This window comes from Crocodylus siamensis, chromosome 5 (genome assembly GCF_052110815.1).
Source record: "Crocodylus siamensis isolate JL-2025a chromosome 5, ASM5211081v1, whole genome shotgun sequence".
NCBI lineage: Eukaryota > Metazoa > Chordata > Crocodylia > Crocodylidae > Crocodylus > Crocodylus siamensis.
This window is the reverse complement of record NC_143399.1, coordinates 9,420,092-9,435,030: the sequence shown is the minus strand read 5'-3', so window position 1 is coordinate 9,435,030 and position 14,939 is coordinate 9,420,092. Positions and strand designations below refer to the sequence as shown.

The 14,939-nt window shown below is 41.9% G+C and overlaps 1 protein-coding gene across 1 annotated transcript in view; it reads right to left on the bottom strand.

The window, feature by feature from the left end:
- Positions 1–3,635: 3,635 nt before the first annotated feature.
- The window catches only part of SCP2 (sterol carrier protein 2), a 48,567-nt gene continuing 37,263 nt past the window's right edge, over positions 3,636–14,939 (bottom strand). The window contains exons 13-16 of the mRNA XM_090047650.1: positions 13,697–13,790; positions 11,510–11,639; positions 6,273–6,352; positions 3,636–4,637 (exon numbers count right to left, since the gene is read on the bottom strand). Of these exons, the coding sequence (XP_089903776.1) occupies positions 4,542–4,637; positions 6,273–6,352; positions 11,510–11,639; positions 13,697–13,790 (400 nt within the window). The 3' untranslated portion in view covers positions 3,636–4,541. The remainder of the gene's footprint in view (positions 4,638–6,272; positions 6,353–11,509; positions 11,640–13,696; positions 13,791–14,939) is intronic.

Here is a 14,939-nt window from a genome sequence, read left to right as displayed (position 1 = left end):
AACATATTTCTGAACCTACATCACAACAAGTGATTACCATCTCCTGAACTACAACACTGCACCTCTCATCTCAGCCCATAGGACACCTTTTGTTTTCCGGAAGAACTTCCTCCGCTTAAAACCATGGCACAGTATAATGCACTGTCACTTCTGCCAACGATGGAGTTCTTTTTTGAAGTACGGGAGGGACTGCTTCCATGCAGCCTCAAATCTTTCTTCCCCATTTGTCTGCCACATCCAATTGGGCTTCCTCCAGTGTTGATTTTCAGTGGAGAGACTTTTTCCTGTCTTTTTTCTGGCAGGCTAAGCCAGAGCCTTCTTAATGTTCTCTGTGAGATGAGACTAGACATTTAGCTCAGCACCCTGTAAGACAAAAGGAAGAACAGTTTCTGCCCCAAGGAGCTGGAGACCCGAAGTGGCTCTTTATGAAGTGCAAAATGTGGCAGGGGAAAGTCGGATCCAGCCTCGCGTTTGTTTGGTTTTGTACTGATGGGAGGAGGAGCACATTTGTGAAGCTCTTTCCTTCCCAACAACCTGCAACGTCCTTCCACACCCTGGAAGAACAGGGATGAGGCCCCAACCCTCTACCAGGGGCTCCAAGCCCTTACCACCCTTCCTACCAATGACAAGCACCTGGTAGCTCTCTGCTCACCAAGTCTGTAATCTTCCTTAAGCACAAGCACCTGCTGCTGTTAAAATATAAGAAAACCACAGTCCACCCATCTGTCTAATCCTTACCTCCTCACCCCACAAAATTATGTTGTGCAGCTGTGAACATCTGCCCTAGGCCTCAGTTCTTGCAGCCCATAAGGTCACAAACACACAGGGCCAGTTAATATAATTATAGCATACTGAAAAGAACAATGTGTGTCTGCTGTGAGCGCACATTCACCCATGTGAGTGCTCTAGCAAAGATCCCTGATTTGGGACTTTTTATAAGCTGTCTTCAGGTCAGACAGGTCTCATTCTGCTCTGAGCAAGTTAGAATAGAAGAACCAGAACTAGTGACCAGATATTCAGAAAGCACTAAGCACCCACACCCCAACAGTCACATTCTCTTGAAGGAATTAAGGTTTTCCTTCTTAAGTGCAAGTTTTACAGAAAGGAACAGAGAAAAGGACAGAAGAACTAACAGGAGAGACTTCAGAAACTGGTGTAACTACAGACACATTTGCCTTCTGCCCCATACTTTGCTATTCTGTTTGATGCATTAAAGCACATAATCCCACTGACAGGGTAGATCTACCCTGCTTCTTGGAGAGAAAATTAATCTACACTGACCTTTGTGTTGTCCTGGCAAGCGAGCTACTTCTGAAGCCAGCTTGGGGGTGTCTACACTACACGACTGCCACTTTCTGAATGCAGTGTAGGTGCACTCTCAAAGGCCTGGGCCTTGTGTAAAACCAGAGATTTTTCTTCACATTCAGATCGCAGATGTGATGCACTTCATCTTGAGGACATACATTCCAGCCCCTCATGTTCCCTGAATAAACTAGCCATAAATGAGCTAAATTCTCTTCAAATTGCTTTCATGTCCTTTGATATCCTTTTTAGGCGCGTTACACCATTTCCATTTGCAAGTGTCTGTCTCTGTCTACCCCTACTCTGTCTCTTACTGTTAACAAAACCTAGCTGTGATCCACAAATTCAGAACCTACCTGGTTTAAATGGGAAGTTTCCCCATAGGGGACAGCTGTACCTGAACAGATTCAGAAAAAGGTTAAACTGCAAGCATTGCCAAGACCTAACCATTTTAAATCACTGATTCAATAAGCTACTGCACTGTATTTAACATAATGGAATTTATCTAAGTGTTTTTGGAAATGCATCAAAAGGAAAATGTTTGTAGAACCAAGCATATTAAAAGAAGCTATCAGCATCACACATTACAAGATCCCCAATTAGGCAACAGTTTTCTTTTACTGGGCTGCATCACAAAACCAACTTTCTGCAGAAGACTCCCAAAGCAATTCTGCTCAAATGCACTGAATGTTAGGGTTTGTATTACTTCAGGCTATGGACAAACAGATTTGGAGAGGTTTCAGAAGGAAAAGAGGGAGCTGTAAGTTACTTGTAGGAACCTGTAACAATACCACTGTACAAAATCCCTCCAACTTTAACCCCGAATGAAGCAGGGTTAAAGGGGCAATTGAGCTTACTTACATCACCACGTGCTTCTGCACACAGAGCAGTTACAACATAACAGGTGCCCAAACAGCAGCTCCTCTTCCCCTTCTGAAAGTAATCCAACTGAATGTTTGCCCACGCCCTCTGTTCAGCTAGATACAGCATTTATCGTTATAGTAAGAGGTGTATGAGAACACACTCTATATTCTCTTCAGAGTAATATAGGACAATGAGCATACAGGCCTGGACTTGCTGTACTTCCAGAGTAAGTATTATGAAGCTGCAAGAAGTCCAAAGAACTGAAGCATTATATGGTGATTTTTTTTTTTTTTTTTGCTTTCTAGCTTCTTGTTCTGAGAAAGTTCAAGTCAACTTTGACCCCAGCTTTGTTTTTCAAAAATGCGCTGAGGGCTAAAACATAAAAAGGTACATTTAACATCTGCCTGTAAAACAAGAACTGTTTGTTACTCACCCATTAGAGGATTTCTTTGACTGCTCTTCCAACTTGTTTGCTTGCTTTGAATTTGAAGCAGGTGCGAGAGAGTGCGCGGGGGTGGCTGTGTGAGGGTGTTCACAGAATGGTTGAGATATTGTTTGCAGACTGACCCATGATTGAAAAGCCATCAAAAAAAAAAAAAGGATTTTCCATGCTCAAAATTATTGGAATTGGGAGATTCTTCATTTGCCTAAAGGTAACCTCTTCAAACCCCACTGGGAGATGCCAATGATTTCAGATGCTCATTTGGATTTACCACAATACCTCCCAGGAGCAACTCCAAAAGGTGAGAAATCAAGCACTGCCACAATGTTCAATTATGACACCCTTGCCTCTGTCTGCAGCTACTGGCCTCTGGCAATGCCACCACACCCATCGGGGGCCTGGACTTCGCCTTTCCAACTGCCCAATGGGAAAACAACACACACAAGGATTGACATTTAACACCAAGTTCTTGCTACAGCTAAGCGGCAAGACCTTCAATGTTAATTAGCCAACCTGAAAAATGCAGAATTTGGCCCCGTAGAATGCACAACAGTTAGTCAAAAGACCTAAAATAGCCCCTGCATGAAGCCTGCTGCCTAAATGTTCAGATATATTTCAGGGCTGAGGAGCGTATACTGAAAACCTGAAACTTTTCATCTTGTTTTCAACCAGAGACTTTTAGTTTAGAATGTAATAAAAGCCGTGTCTTGCACTGCATTAGACGGTTTCACCTTAACCCTAATCTTGGGGCTGGGAGGCAGGTTATTTCTGCCTAACCCACTGGGGCAAGTCCTTCATATAGCAACAGTGAGTTGATCTCAACATTAGGCTCACCCTTTGACTTGGCTGTTTCAGCCATTCTGCTATAATAAATGCATTGATTGGCACTGAGATTGATTATATCCTGTTAGATCTTGGCTAAAACTGCCTTCCTTTAAATGTAGGGTTCGAGTACTTTGCATGCACACGCAAAAAAAATAATTTTTTACAACAATGAAATCTGATTTAAAAAAAGCCACACAGAAAAAACAGGAAAAGTATGTTTAATTTTCTATTAAACATTCAACCAGAATACATTGTATCTGCAAAACAGAATGCCAAGATAATTAATTATCAACTCCAGAACTGCTTAAGAGATAATCATTTAAACAAAACAGATTTTAAAATGTTAGATGATCTCCCCCCCCATAATTTTATTTCAGGGCAATGAGACATTACAAGCAAATGCTGTGAATCTCAGATCAAATTCTTTGTCCTGACCACTATTTTTGGATGCCTTTATTTAGTTACATATTTGTTCACTTCCAAAATGGAATGTTCTTTAAAAGCAGATTCCCAATGTTTGTTTTAAAAAAATTCTGTCAAATGTCTAGATCCTGCCCAGAAGGCGTTTATAAAGAAACACTTTTCTGTTAAGTAAAGGAAGTCTGATAGAAAGTGTCCCCTAAAATCCCATTACAGGTTTTTAAACATTGTTAACAAAAATGAACAAGATAAAAGAAACTAAACAAGTTATTACCAAATTATTTGTCTTCATCTTTCCATTGTCCTTCCAACTAGTCCATGTATCTGACTAAAACTGATAGTCAAAAGGGACTTTATTAAACATGTCCCAAACATTATTTAAATAATTTCATTAGTCAAAACTGATTTCACTTGCATAATACCTGCTAGTATATTGTTCATAACCACTGGTGCCCTAGCTCAGCCTAAAAATCATAATTAGTATATTAACTTTCCATAGACAGAGTTATGGAATTCAGCGAGATAGCACTGAGATCTCTATTAACACAAGATTTAAGAAAGATGGACCTGGCCATCCACAACCTGTGTCATGTAATTTCCAATGTCTAATTCCATTCTAGCTTTGACAAATACATGTACACACCAAATGTTGACTGTGAAATGTAGCCAAGTGTTTAATTTAATGAGTTCAAAGTTTAGCTTTGCCTGGCTGAAGCTGTAGGTTCTGAAGTTTCATTGCCAAACCCATGTTCCCAGCCACCTTCAATTTACCTTGAAAGAAAGCCTGCAAAAAGATGAGAGAAAGGTTGTTACACTCTCCTTTATTTTTGATTACTTCAGTCAATCATTCAGGTTGATATTTCACGTCCTAGCAAATACAAAGGGCAATGGCTGAGTTTCCAAAGGAGGTAACACCTGGCCTTTGGCATGATGGTTGAAGCACTATGCTCAGAAGTTAGAAACTCACGTTCAAAGGTTTGAACCTCCACCTGAACGAGGGTGAAACCTAGAGCTTTGGTCTCGTGGGGCACCCATACATGACCACAGAGGCTGCTATGATGTGCTGGAAGTCCAGTGTTGGAGCAGACTCAATTAATTACTGCTATTTCAGCACTCCAGTGGCCTCCTGCATCTTGTGCATCAGTTCCTAAAAATGGCAGCAGGGTGTTTGAACTAAAGTCTGTCCAACAAGCTTTAGTTCAAGCACCCTACCGCTATTCTTAAGTGCAGGGACACTGATACAGGAGACATGGCAATGCTTTAATTAGAGCTGCTCTAATTAAAAAATGCTGCTCCCCCACCACCCTTAGAGGACATGTAAAAGTACCCTTGTTTCCCAACCGAATGCCCTAACCACTCAGCTATGGGGTGGGGGGGGAGAAACAGCTCTTCTTCTCTTGTTTTGTTGCCAGGGTACATGCCTGGTCTGCACACAAATGTAGTCACCCTCACATGCAGACTTATGTATCCAGGAACAGGCCTCCTACCTGTGTATGAGAGTTATTTTTGGCACTTATGACTAAAATCTGGCCACTTAAGACAACTGGGAAGGGAACTGAATGCCACCCCAAGTATTCAATTTATTTACAGGGACCTTTCATTTGTATGCTGCTTGACAGAGCTTCCTTTAAATACTCAAAAGGCTATACTCAAAGGAGCAGAGATGTAGTTAGCTGTCTTAGTTTTAAGTCGGGGGGGGGAGGGGAGATTGTGTGCATATGTCTGTCCATCCCAAGCTTACTCAAAGGGGTAAGCAAAGGATTTTTTTGTGGGAAGTCACTGTATTCTTCATACACACAAAGTAGTTGAATCCTGCTTTAACTGTAGAACACGCAATTCAACCATAACTACTGAATCATAAAGTGCTTCAGTAAAATTTCTGTATGATCAGGAAGTCCAGTACTGCAAAATGAGAAAGAAAAGTATCTTTTAGCCTTCTTATATGATCGAATTCAAGAGCCACAAGGAAAACAGGAAATAATTTTTTAAAGAAACAATGCAGCTGAAATATTTATAGAACCCTAGGACACTTGTGGCACAATAACTGCTTTGTTTTCGACTGTTCAGTACTTAGGCATTCCATGATTAATGTACTTTCTACTCTTCACTTCTTCAGCCTGTAGCTCTTATCATAAAATTGAATACTGAAGTAATCCCAAAAGAGGAAGTTTCCTTGCATGTATTTTCCAGCTAAGTATTTTATCAAGAACAATAGAAACAGCTTAGTATAGGAGTTTAAAATTTGCTATCTTTTACATCTGAAAGGTGTTCAAAAGCAGGTCTGGCATAAAAATATTGATCATTTAGTCAAAAGAAACTAGAATAAATTTAAAGTTTTCTCCATTGGACACTGTTTGTAAAATGAAAGGCTAGGACAATTGTATCCAAGAGATCATCATTTTATCTTTTCTGTACTTACTGTCTGAGGATTCATTTTCCCCGTCATTAGAGCCAGCAAGTCAGCATCAGCCATTGTAATTGTACAATCAGCCTTCTTATCTGTAACACAGCAAAGTTAGACTGTTTAACATCAAGTGGAGAAAGAGATGAAGTTTGTTAGTTTTAAGCAAGAGCCATTTCAAAGCTCTTGAGGACGCAGGTGAGTTATGGGAACAAAGAAGTCATAGTCTGCAGGATCACATGCTACTTAACAACTCAGGAGATGATGGAAAGAAGGGGGATGAATTGTCAACAGGTAATGGCATCATAACTGATCAATATATGTGAAGAGTTGTGTCAGCAAAAATTTTGATCAAAGATGCTCTGTTGCACAAGGATCTACTAGAGCCCCAAGCAGGACTTCTACCAAATAACCTATGGAATCAAGCAATATTCAAGTATAAACATTGTAAATTCATTAATAAGGAACAGAGGGATTGGATGGCATTGAAACCTAAAGTCTTTTTTCTTTAGTCTCCTGGGACTACTAGGGCATAATTAGAGCTAGGCCATGCAATGGGGAGTCAACATCTGATGACTGCTGGCACCCTGTAAAATAAGCTTGCAGTCACAGACCAATTCCAAGGATTAGGAGTCCTAATAGCAAGGAGGCAGGAGGAACAGAAACAGAGCGATTGAATACACACTCCTCTTAATGCTGGTCAAAGGACTTCAGTGACATTAAACTGCCCACTGAAATCCCTGGATATTTCTACACGTGCACATGCCAGGGCCTTTCAATTAACTGAGTCTACTCCGAAGCAGTGGACCTCCAGTGGAAAAAAGGTATGTGTATAAATGCCCCATGGCTCTAATTGGGAAGGTTCTAACTTGGTACAGGCAGTCCAGAAAAAAGCCATAAAAATATCTTATGTGGGAGGATACCTTTGGTACCTTTAAGAGGCTTGAACAGGCTGTGGAGCAGCCAACAGGTGCAGGAAGCCTAACAAGGAGGTCACGTGACTGCAAGAGGGCCTCTGGATTGGAGGATGGAGCTGGGCAGCCTCCCCACAAACCCAGGCCCTCAGTTGAGCTGGCAGTGGCATCTAGAGAGGGAGAGTGACAACACTAGCCAGCTGGAGCTGCTGCTCCCAGAACACCTGGAGGACAGGGTAGGCATTATGGGGATGAATGAGGTTCCTGGTCTGGGGAATGACCTAAAACTACACCCTGCTGAGATGGTGTAGTGGGGCTGTCCATGGCAGGATGGTCCCCAGGAAGTGCAACACCAGTGCATCCCTAGGGAAGGGTATGGGGCACCATAAAGCCTCAGCCCCCACGACCTGGTGGGTTACCCTGTAGAGGAGACAGGTGTTGGGTCTAGGCATGTCAGAGGCCCAAGGGGCATCAGGCCTAATATCCCTGGTGAGGGGGTGGTGCAGTGGCCCCAATGAGAGGGCATGTGTAAGTAGGCTGTATAAAGTAGGGTCTGCATTGGGGGGGCCTGAAGGACTTTGTACAGACTGGCCTAGAGATCAAGTGTGCTGTGTCTGGAAGAGCCCAAGAAGGTGGACCCATGAGAGGGAGAGGGCTAGCTGCTCAAGAACCAAGCCAGGAAACCCTCAAGTGATCAATGCTGGGGCCAGGACCAGAATGGTCAAAAGGCAAGGACGCCCACCACAAGGGATAGCCAGAGCCAGGGGTCTGGAGTTCTGACTGGTCTAGAGGCAAGGCCAGGGCCTGCAAGGCCAAAGGTCCCAGAGGGGGGCAGTGCCGAGAGGGAAAGGTGTCTAGGGAGTTTGCAGCCTCGCATGATGGTGGAGGTTAGGCCTCCTGACTAGGTGGGATCCAGGTTGGGGTTCAACTTATCAGAATGGAATGTAATGGGGCTCAGTGTGGGGCCAGATCCATATAGTGATGCCATCTGCGAGGCGTGGGACACAGTGTAGGAGTAGCACAGAGCTGTGTATTATATTTTTGGCCTTGGGCATTAAAATGGGCAGCCTCCCACCTATAAAGTACTTCCAAAGTTACATCAAAGGCATGGCAGGAAAGTGGGTGGACTGCCCTAGAATGTGGGTGGGCCAAAGATTCAACAGGCCTCATGGTGGCCCCATGTCAGATTTCTGAGCACATCTTTACAAATCCTGATAGAGGAGATATGCCAGCACAGGGATGAACATATTCCTGGGCTGAGCTTAGCATGCACCATTACAGTTTGGAAGTAACACAACTAGTCCCTAAGTTGCCCTAGTTCAGGTGACTTAGCCTCGTCATAGCCTCTTCTCCTCCTGGCTTACAAGTACTGTGCTACTTAAGTGCTACATGTGTTTTAGTTCAAATAAAATTACCCTGAACGTTCATCACTTAACTAGTTTGGATAGTCCCTCTAGAACTAGCCTGATGCATACTTGAGAAAAAGCAGATTCCAACATGGCACTGGCTGTTCTTTATCCTGGATTATATGGAGTAAAATTTAAAAATTGTGAAAGGTGCTGAAGACATTCACTGATATCAGAACAGATCCATATAGGATGAGTTAGAATGTGAAAAGTTAACATCTCAATTGAAAGGCCTTTTTTCCTTCTTTAAAACATTTTTGATTGTTATTAATCAAAGTTAATTTTTAAGTAAAAGTAACAGTCACTTTTTATTTTCTCTAAGGCACTTCCTGGAGATACAAATCACTAAAACTTCAATTTCAGGCATTTCCTGCCCAGCACTTCTCAAAAGGAGCGGGGTGGGAGTGTTTGTTCCAAAAGTTCTCAGAGCTGCAGCTGCTGAACTGGAAGGCCACAAGGTTTAAGGAACTCCGAGACCATCTGAAAATGCCTGTTATTCCATTATTAGTTTTGTGGATGGATTTTGATTACAATTGGAAAGACAAACATATTACACAGTAATTTTAGGCAGCTTCTAGAATTCTTAACGCCTGGACTGGCTGTACATTAGCACCTTTTAAGTGGTGTAAAGCACTCATTATTTGGTTTAAATTATGCCACTCCAGAGGGCAGGTTTCTCTCGAATATGCCTAGTTTTGCTCCTAGTTGTTTTATTAAGCTGTGGCCACTCCAGGTAACTATTCCGCCCAAACTGAAGTCCTCCAGCATCCCAGAATGCAGTGGCACCTCAGGCAAATGGAGACACAAAGGTGCAACAGGGCCAGACATGATGCCCTGTCTCTCGGGCATGTTGGACAGAATGAGTACCACAGTTGTGGAGCTCCTGATGGCTGACAGCCTCCTGACAGCCCCCACTGCCACTGAGACCAGCTCTGTTCCCACTGGCCCAAGCACAGCGGCACGGAGCACCGCCACCCATTGCTGCTGGGATGGGCTTGCTCTGCCCAGTGGGAGCAGAGCTGGTCCCAGCACCAGAGGGCACTGCCCCCAGACTGACTTGTTTTGCCTAGCAGTAGCAGAGGCGGTCCCAGGGGGAGGGGGCAGTGCTCGCCCTACTGCTGACTGGCTCATTCTGCCTGGCAGAAGCAGAGCTGATCTTGTCCCCAACTCCCAGTCCTCCCCAGCCCACCAAGCCTCTAGTGGCAAATCACTGATGTGCAGGTGACAAGCAGTCAGAATAGGTTTTTTGTCTTAAGGTTCAACTGCTCCACTAAACCAATCGACACTAAGTTGATTAGCACTTGTGTGGCTGTCAGCGTAACAAAACCATAGTATAGTATAGTACAGTACAGTACAGTACATGTAATTGCTCTTTGAAAGCAAGAGCAGCATAAAAATCTCCTTTGAAGTAACATTATCTTAGTGATATCAACTTCAGTTATATAGTTGTACTGTTTCCAATAACAACATTATAAAAGTCAAATTACCCAACTCTCTAAGGTATATTAAGTAAACAAATTCTAGGTTTACTTTAGGCTGCTTTCTTTTCTCCACTTCAGTGCAAAAAAGACACTTGTCAGATGCTTACCTCTCTCTTTTTCCAATGCTTTGGATGCCTTTTGTAACATTCAAAATTCACCAATCTAGCCAATGTTCATGTGTATTCTTTCCCTAATCCATGTACTTTTACACGGAACTTGAAATCAATGCCTACTTTAGTTGATAGCTAGGAAAGTACCTAGATGGCCAAATTTTATCCTGTTTCACTGGATTTGGGAAATAAAGGCAGTGTATACATACTGGCCCACCACTAAGAATAGTCCAGCTCCATCCTCTTTTGAACCCCTCTTCAGGGAGTTGAAGGTGGCTATTAAATGCCCCCCATGAGTCTTTTCTTGAGACCAAGTAAGCCCAGTTCCCTCAGCTTCTCCTCATAAGCCATGTGTCCTGCCCCTAACCATTTTCATTGCCCTCTGCTGGACTCTTTCCCATGTGGACCACCCACTACAGAAAAGAAGATGTGGACAACACTGGACACAGTACTCCAGATGTGGCCTCACCAGTGCCAAACAGCGGGGAACAATCATTTCCTTTGATCTGCTGGCAACATGCAGCCCAGTATGCTGTTAGCCTTCTTCACAACAAAGGCACACTGTTGGCTCATGTTCAGCTTATTGTCCACTATAACCCCCAGGTCCTTTTCTGAAGAGCTGCTGCTTAGCCATTTGGTCCCAAGCCTATACCAATGCATGGGATTCTTCTGTCCTAATTGCAGGACTTTAAACTTCTCATTGTTAAACCTCATGAGATTTCTTTTGGTCCAATCTGTCAAGGACTCTCCAAATCCTTGCCCTACCCTCCAAGCTACCTTGGTGTCATCTGCCAACTTCCTGAGGGTGCACTCCATCCCATCTTCCATGTTGAAAAAAACTGGCTCCATGACTGACCCTTGGGGCACTCCACTTGGTACTGGCTGCCAACTAGACATCAAGCCTTTGAGCCTGACAATCCAGCCAGTTTTCTATCCACCATACAGTCCATCCATCCAACTCATACTTCTTTAGCTTGCTTGCAAGGATTTTGTGGCAGTTAGTTCCTCCCCAAGTTATATGGCACTATTCAGGCTCTTCAATTATTGCATATTTAAACCGCAAAGCCTTTGAAAAAAGCCAGCATTTTAAAGTAATGGGAAATAGGAAAAACAAACTTGACAAAGAACAAAAGAACAATCTTTGTCCTACAATGGAAATTTAAAAACAACTTTATAAGAGATGACTGGTGACTATAATAATAACAACGGCGTTCATTCCTTTTTAACTAGGCAAGTTCATATTTTGTACTAAACCTTCAGGGGCTTGATAGCCTCTTTTGATACAACATAGCAAATCAAAATGAAAAAAGACATGCATCACAACAGAAAAGTATGAGGGCTGACCTGAATTAACGTCCACAGAGCCTTTCCCATTTTTCACATCTACGATCCAAGTTGCTTCTTTACCACCAGGACCATCTTTTACTTTGAAGGCAAAAACACCACCAATTTTCTTAACAAATTTTTCTCCCTCCTGTAACAATTATGGACAAGAACATTTACAAGACAAATCATTCCTTTCAGTTAATCTGTGCTGGCACAATTTCTAAATAATTTTATTTATACTGATATATTAAGGTACAGTAAACAAACCTTTCTATTATTCCGCTAAGGTTCATACAAAATAATATAATGCATATGGTACTTTTTGAAAAGTGAAAAATCCATTAATTTTAATATCAGTGGAAACAATTGCTATACTTAATGTAGTCATTCCCTATTTTTTAGGGCTTAAGATCTCCCAGCATATAGAAAAGTTTATTATGAAAAAAGGATAAGTAAATCCAGTCTCAGATAACCACTTACAAGCCCTCTGCATTTCAAGAAGCAAAGCCAATGGAACACATGGGATGCCAACGAGAGGATATTATATTATTGGACAGGAAAATATTAACTCTTTATAAACAACAATTGTTTTTTTAAAAACAACAAACAGCTTGTTCTGTACTTCTTGCTTTCAATTTGCAGGCCATATGATCCCTCCCTACTGTCATAGCAAGAAGCAAGCAGCAAACAAGAAAAATGCTGAGAATTACTAACAGTAACTAGGTAGCTATGTACATTCATCAGCCATAATGAGGTACAGTTTTAAAAAGACAAAAAAAAAAAATCAACTTGAAAGTTTTGAACTCAGCATTTCTCTAACTCATTTTACCCTCTGTGAGTTTCATGTATAAAGAGATTTTTTGCCATTTCTGCAAATTAAAACTTAATTTTAAATGGAAGAAAAAAAACACTTTCCTATAAATAATGATCTAATAATAATCACAATTTAATAATGACTTAATAATTTCATACCAATTTAATTATGATTTAAATATTAATACTAAAGTTAGACCACTTTGATTTGTACATGCATACAAATCTGTATTCCTATTATTTCAGAGGAGTGGTTTACCCCACACATGCACCAGCCGTTCCAGGAAGAGATTAACACCAGGTGTTTGGTGTAATTACAGGATTCAGAACACAGATTCAAGAGTTTGCCAAAGGCCAGAAAATCTATTTAGGCACAACCAATCCAAGAAACACCAAAGCCATTTCCACAAGCAACTGGAAAAACTTTATTTTACTACTTTGTTCTTCTGTAATGAGATACTTAATTCTTTGCCTTAAATATACCAGAAGCCATGCTGGGGGAAGACTACTTCTCTCCCTACCTCCTCACCCAGCCAGGAGAAAGTAAGAAAGCTTCTCTGGTGAATGCAATTCTGGGCAACTGAATCCATTACAAACTTCATAGCAGTAATGAACAGTAAGACATACATCTTTAAGATATTTCAGTGCTTTGATGAAGGGTTGCGCATCAGCCTACAGGACTGAGCAGGTAATAAAACACGTCATCAGGGCTGAAGAGATGATGATTTTAAAAAGTCTGCAAGGGTTGCTGCCACTACTGTCATCACTTCAGTTGAGGTGTCAGGAGCTTTCCAGAGTGCCACCAACACTTGCTGGGGCAGCAGATTAACAGAGAATGAAAAAGAAGAGGGGGAGTGGAACCAGCTCCCAGCCTCGAGACAGACAGAACTCTTTTATCCAGGTCCAAAAAAAAGAAAGGAGGCAAATCCCTGCCCCTACACCGAGGCAGCCTCCCTACCTCCCCCACCCAACTAATGGCAACCAGCTTCTTTCATGCCCCATATAACTTATCCTTTTGGTAGACATACAAAGGAAACCTACTTTCCATTTTAAAATATGCTGAAGTTCAGCAAAAATTGGTAACTGTTGCCTGGAAAGGATGCCTTCCTACTGAAGTCCCTGTTTTAATAAATATATAGCAAATTCATCTAAATCTCAATAAAATATGGCTTTAATGGTAGCTGGAACATTAATTCAGAGGAAATCTACATTTTATTTTTAACTTATCACTTACTTAAATTGTTAAATCGATATGAAAACGCAATAAGCTTGACAAGGATTTAAGGAGTGAATTAAGGGCAGAATTCCAGCCTCTGAGCCCAAAGTACAACTGAAATAAAGTTAAATTGTCCTTTAAGATGCTTTTTACAGAAATGAAGTGAGGTTACATACCTCTTCAAGTTTCTTTTCAATCTCTTTGAAGACGAGATGTGCTTTAAATCCATCAACAAGCGCACTGGTGGGAATAGCCTGGATGCGGTGGTTGCTGAAATGAGAGAAGAGAAACCCCCCCATTTGACTCACTTAACTTTTAGACAATGAAGAACGAGCCGATCTAGACTGGAGTCAACTCCTCTTGAGCTATCGTAGCTTGAGCTAGAGTAGCACTGGAAAACACCCCGGTAAAAGAGCAGCCATGTTAGCAAATGAACACGGTGTGCTAATGCCAGCTTGTACCTCCTGGAGCAAGTAACCCACGTTAAAAGCCCTCATCTCACAGGGGCAAGAAAAGAACTCAAGGAAGGAAAGACCATACGTTAAAAATAATCCATATACACACAATATCATAGCTTTATCTTAAAACAGCAGTAGCAGTGATTGATATAACCATATATACTAGATGTTATTTTACTACAATACATATATTTTTTGTTAAAATGCTTACATAGTTTGTAAAAACAAAAGCAGCCTCGTCAGAGAAGGCCATAAAGTCAGGTAGGGAAGAGACAGGAACAGCATTCCACAATGCTTGAAAGACTGGATCACAATAAGAAACCCACCCACTTTCCCAAGGATATAAATCCCAACTGACTGACAACTTCCAAGTCCATGAGGGATCTGGTTCAGTCCTGTTCCCAAAGTTTCAGTTCAACAAAAAAAAAAAAAAAAAATTAAATAAAACCAGAGATCATTTATTGAAATATTAAAACCAGCCATCTACAAATATTGGGCATAGGCTAGAAGGCAATTTGGAAAAACTCAGCAAATTCAAAAAGGCATGCTGCCAATCTGCGTGCCACCCACCTCCCGTCTCTCAAATCCCCCAGCTAGTATAGGTGAAAATCTATGGGCATTTATACACATACTTTTCTGTCCCGCGCCGCTCTGGAGATCTGCCACTTCGGAACAGACTCGATTAATCGAGTCTGCTCTGCATACAAGTGAAGGCAAACTGCGCTGTGCCACATGGAGTTGTATAAGTGGCAAAATGCACATCAGCACACAGAGAATGGCAGTGGGGAGCTTTCGAACTAAAGCACCTCTGATGCGTTTTAGTTCAAAAGTGCACCGCCGCCATTTTCTCAGCGCTGACACACATTTTGCCACTTATTTTGCATGCGTTGTAGCGCCAGGCTCTTTTCAAAGCGCCTGACGCTTAGAGCATTTCTACACATGCATCTGGCTCCCCACAACA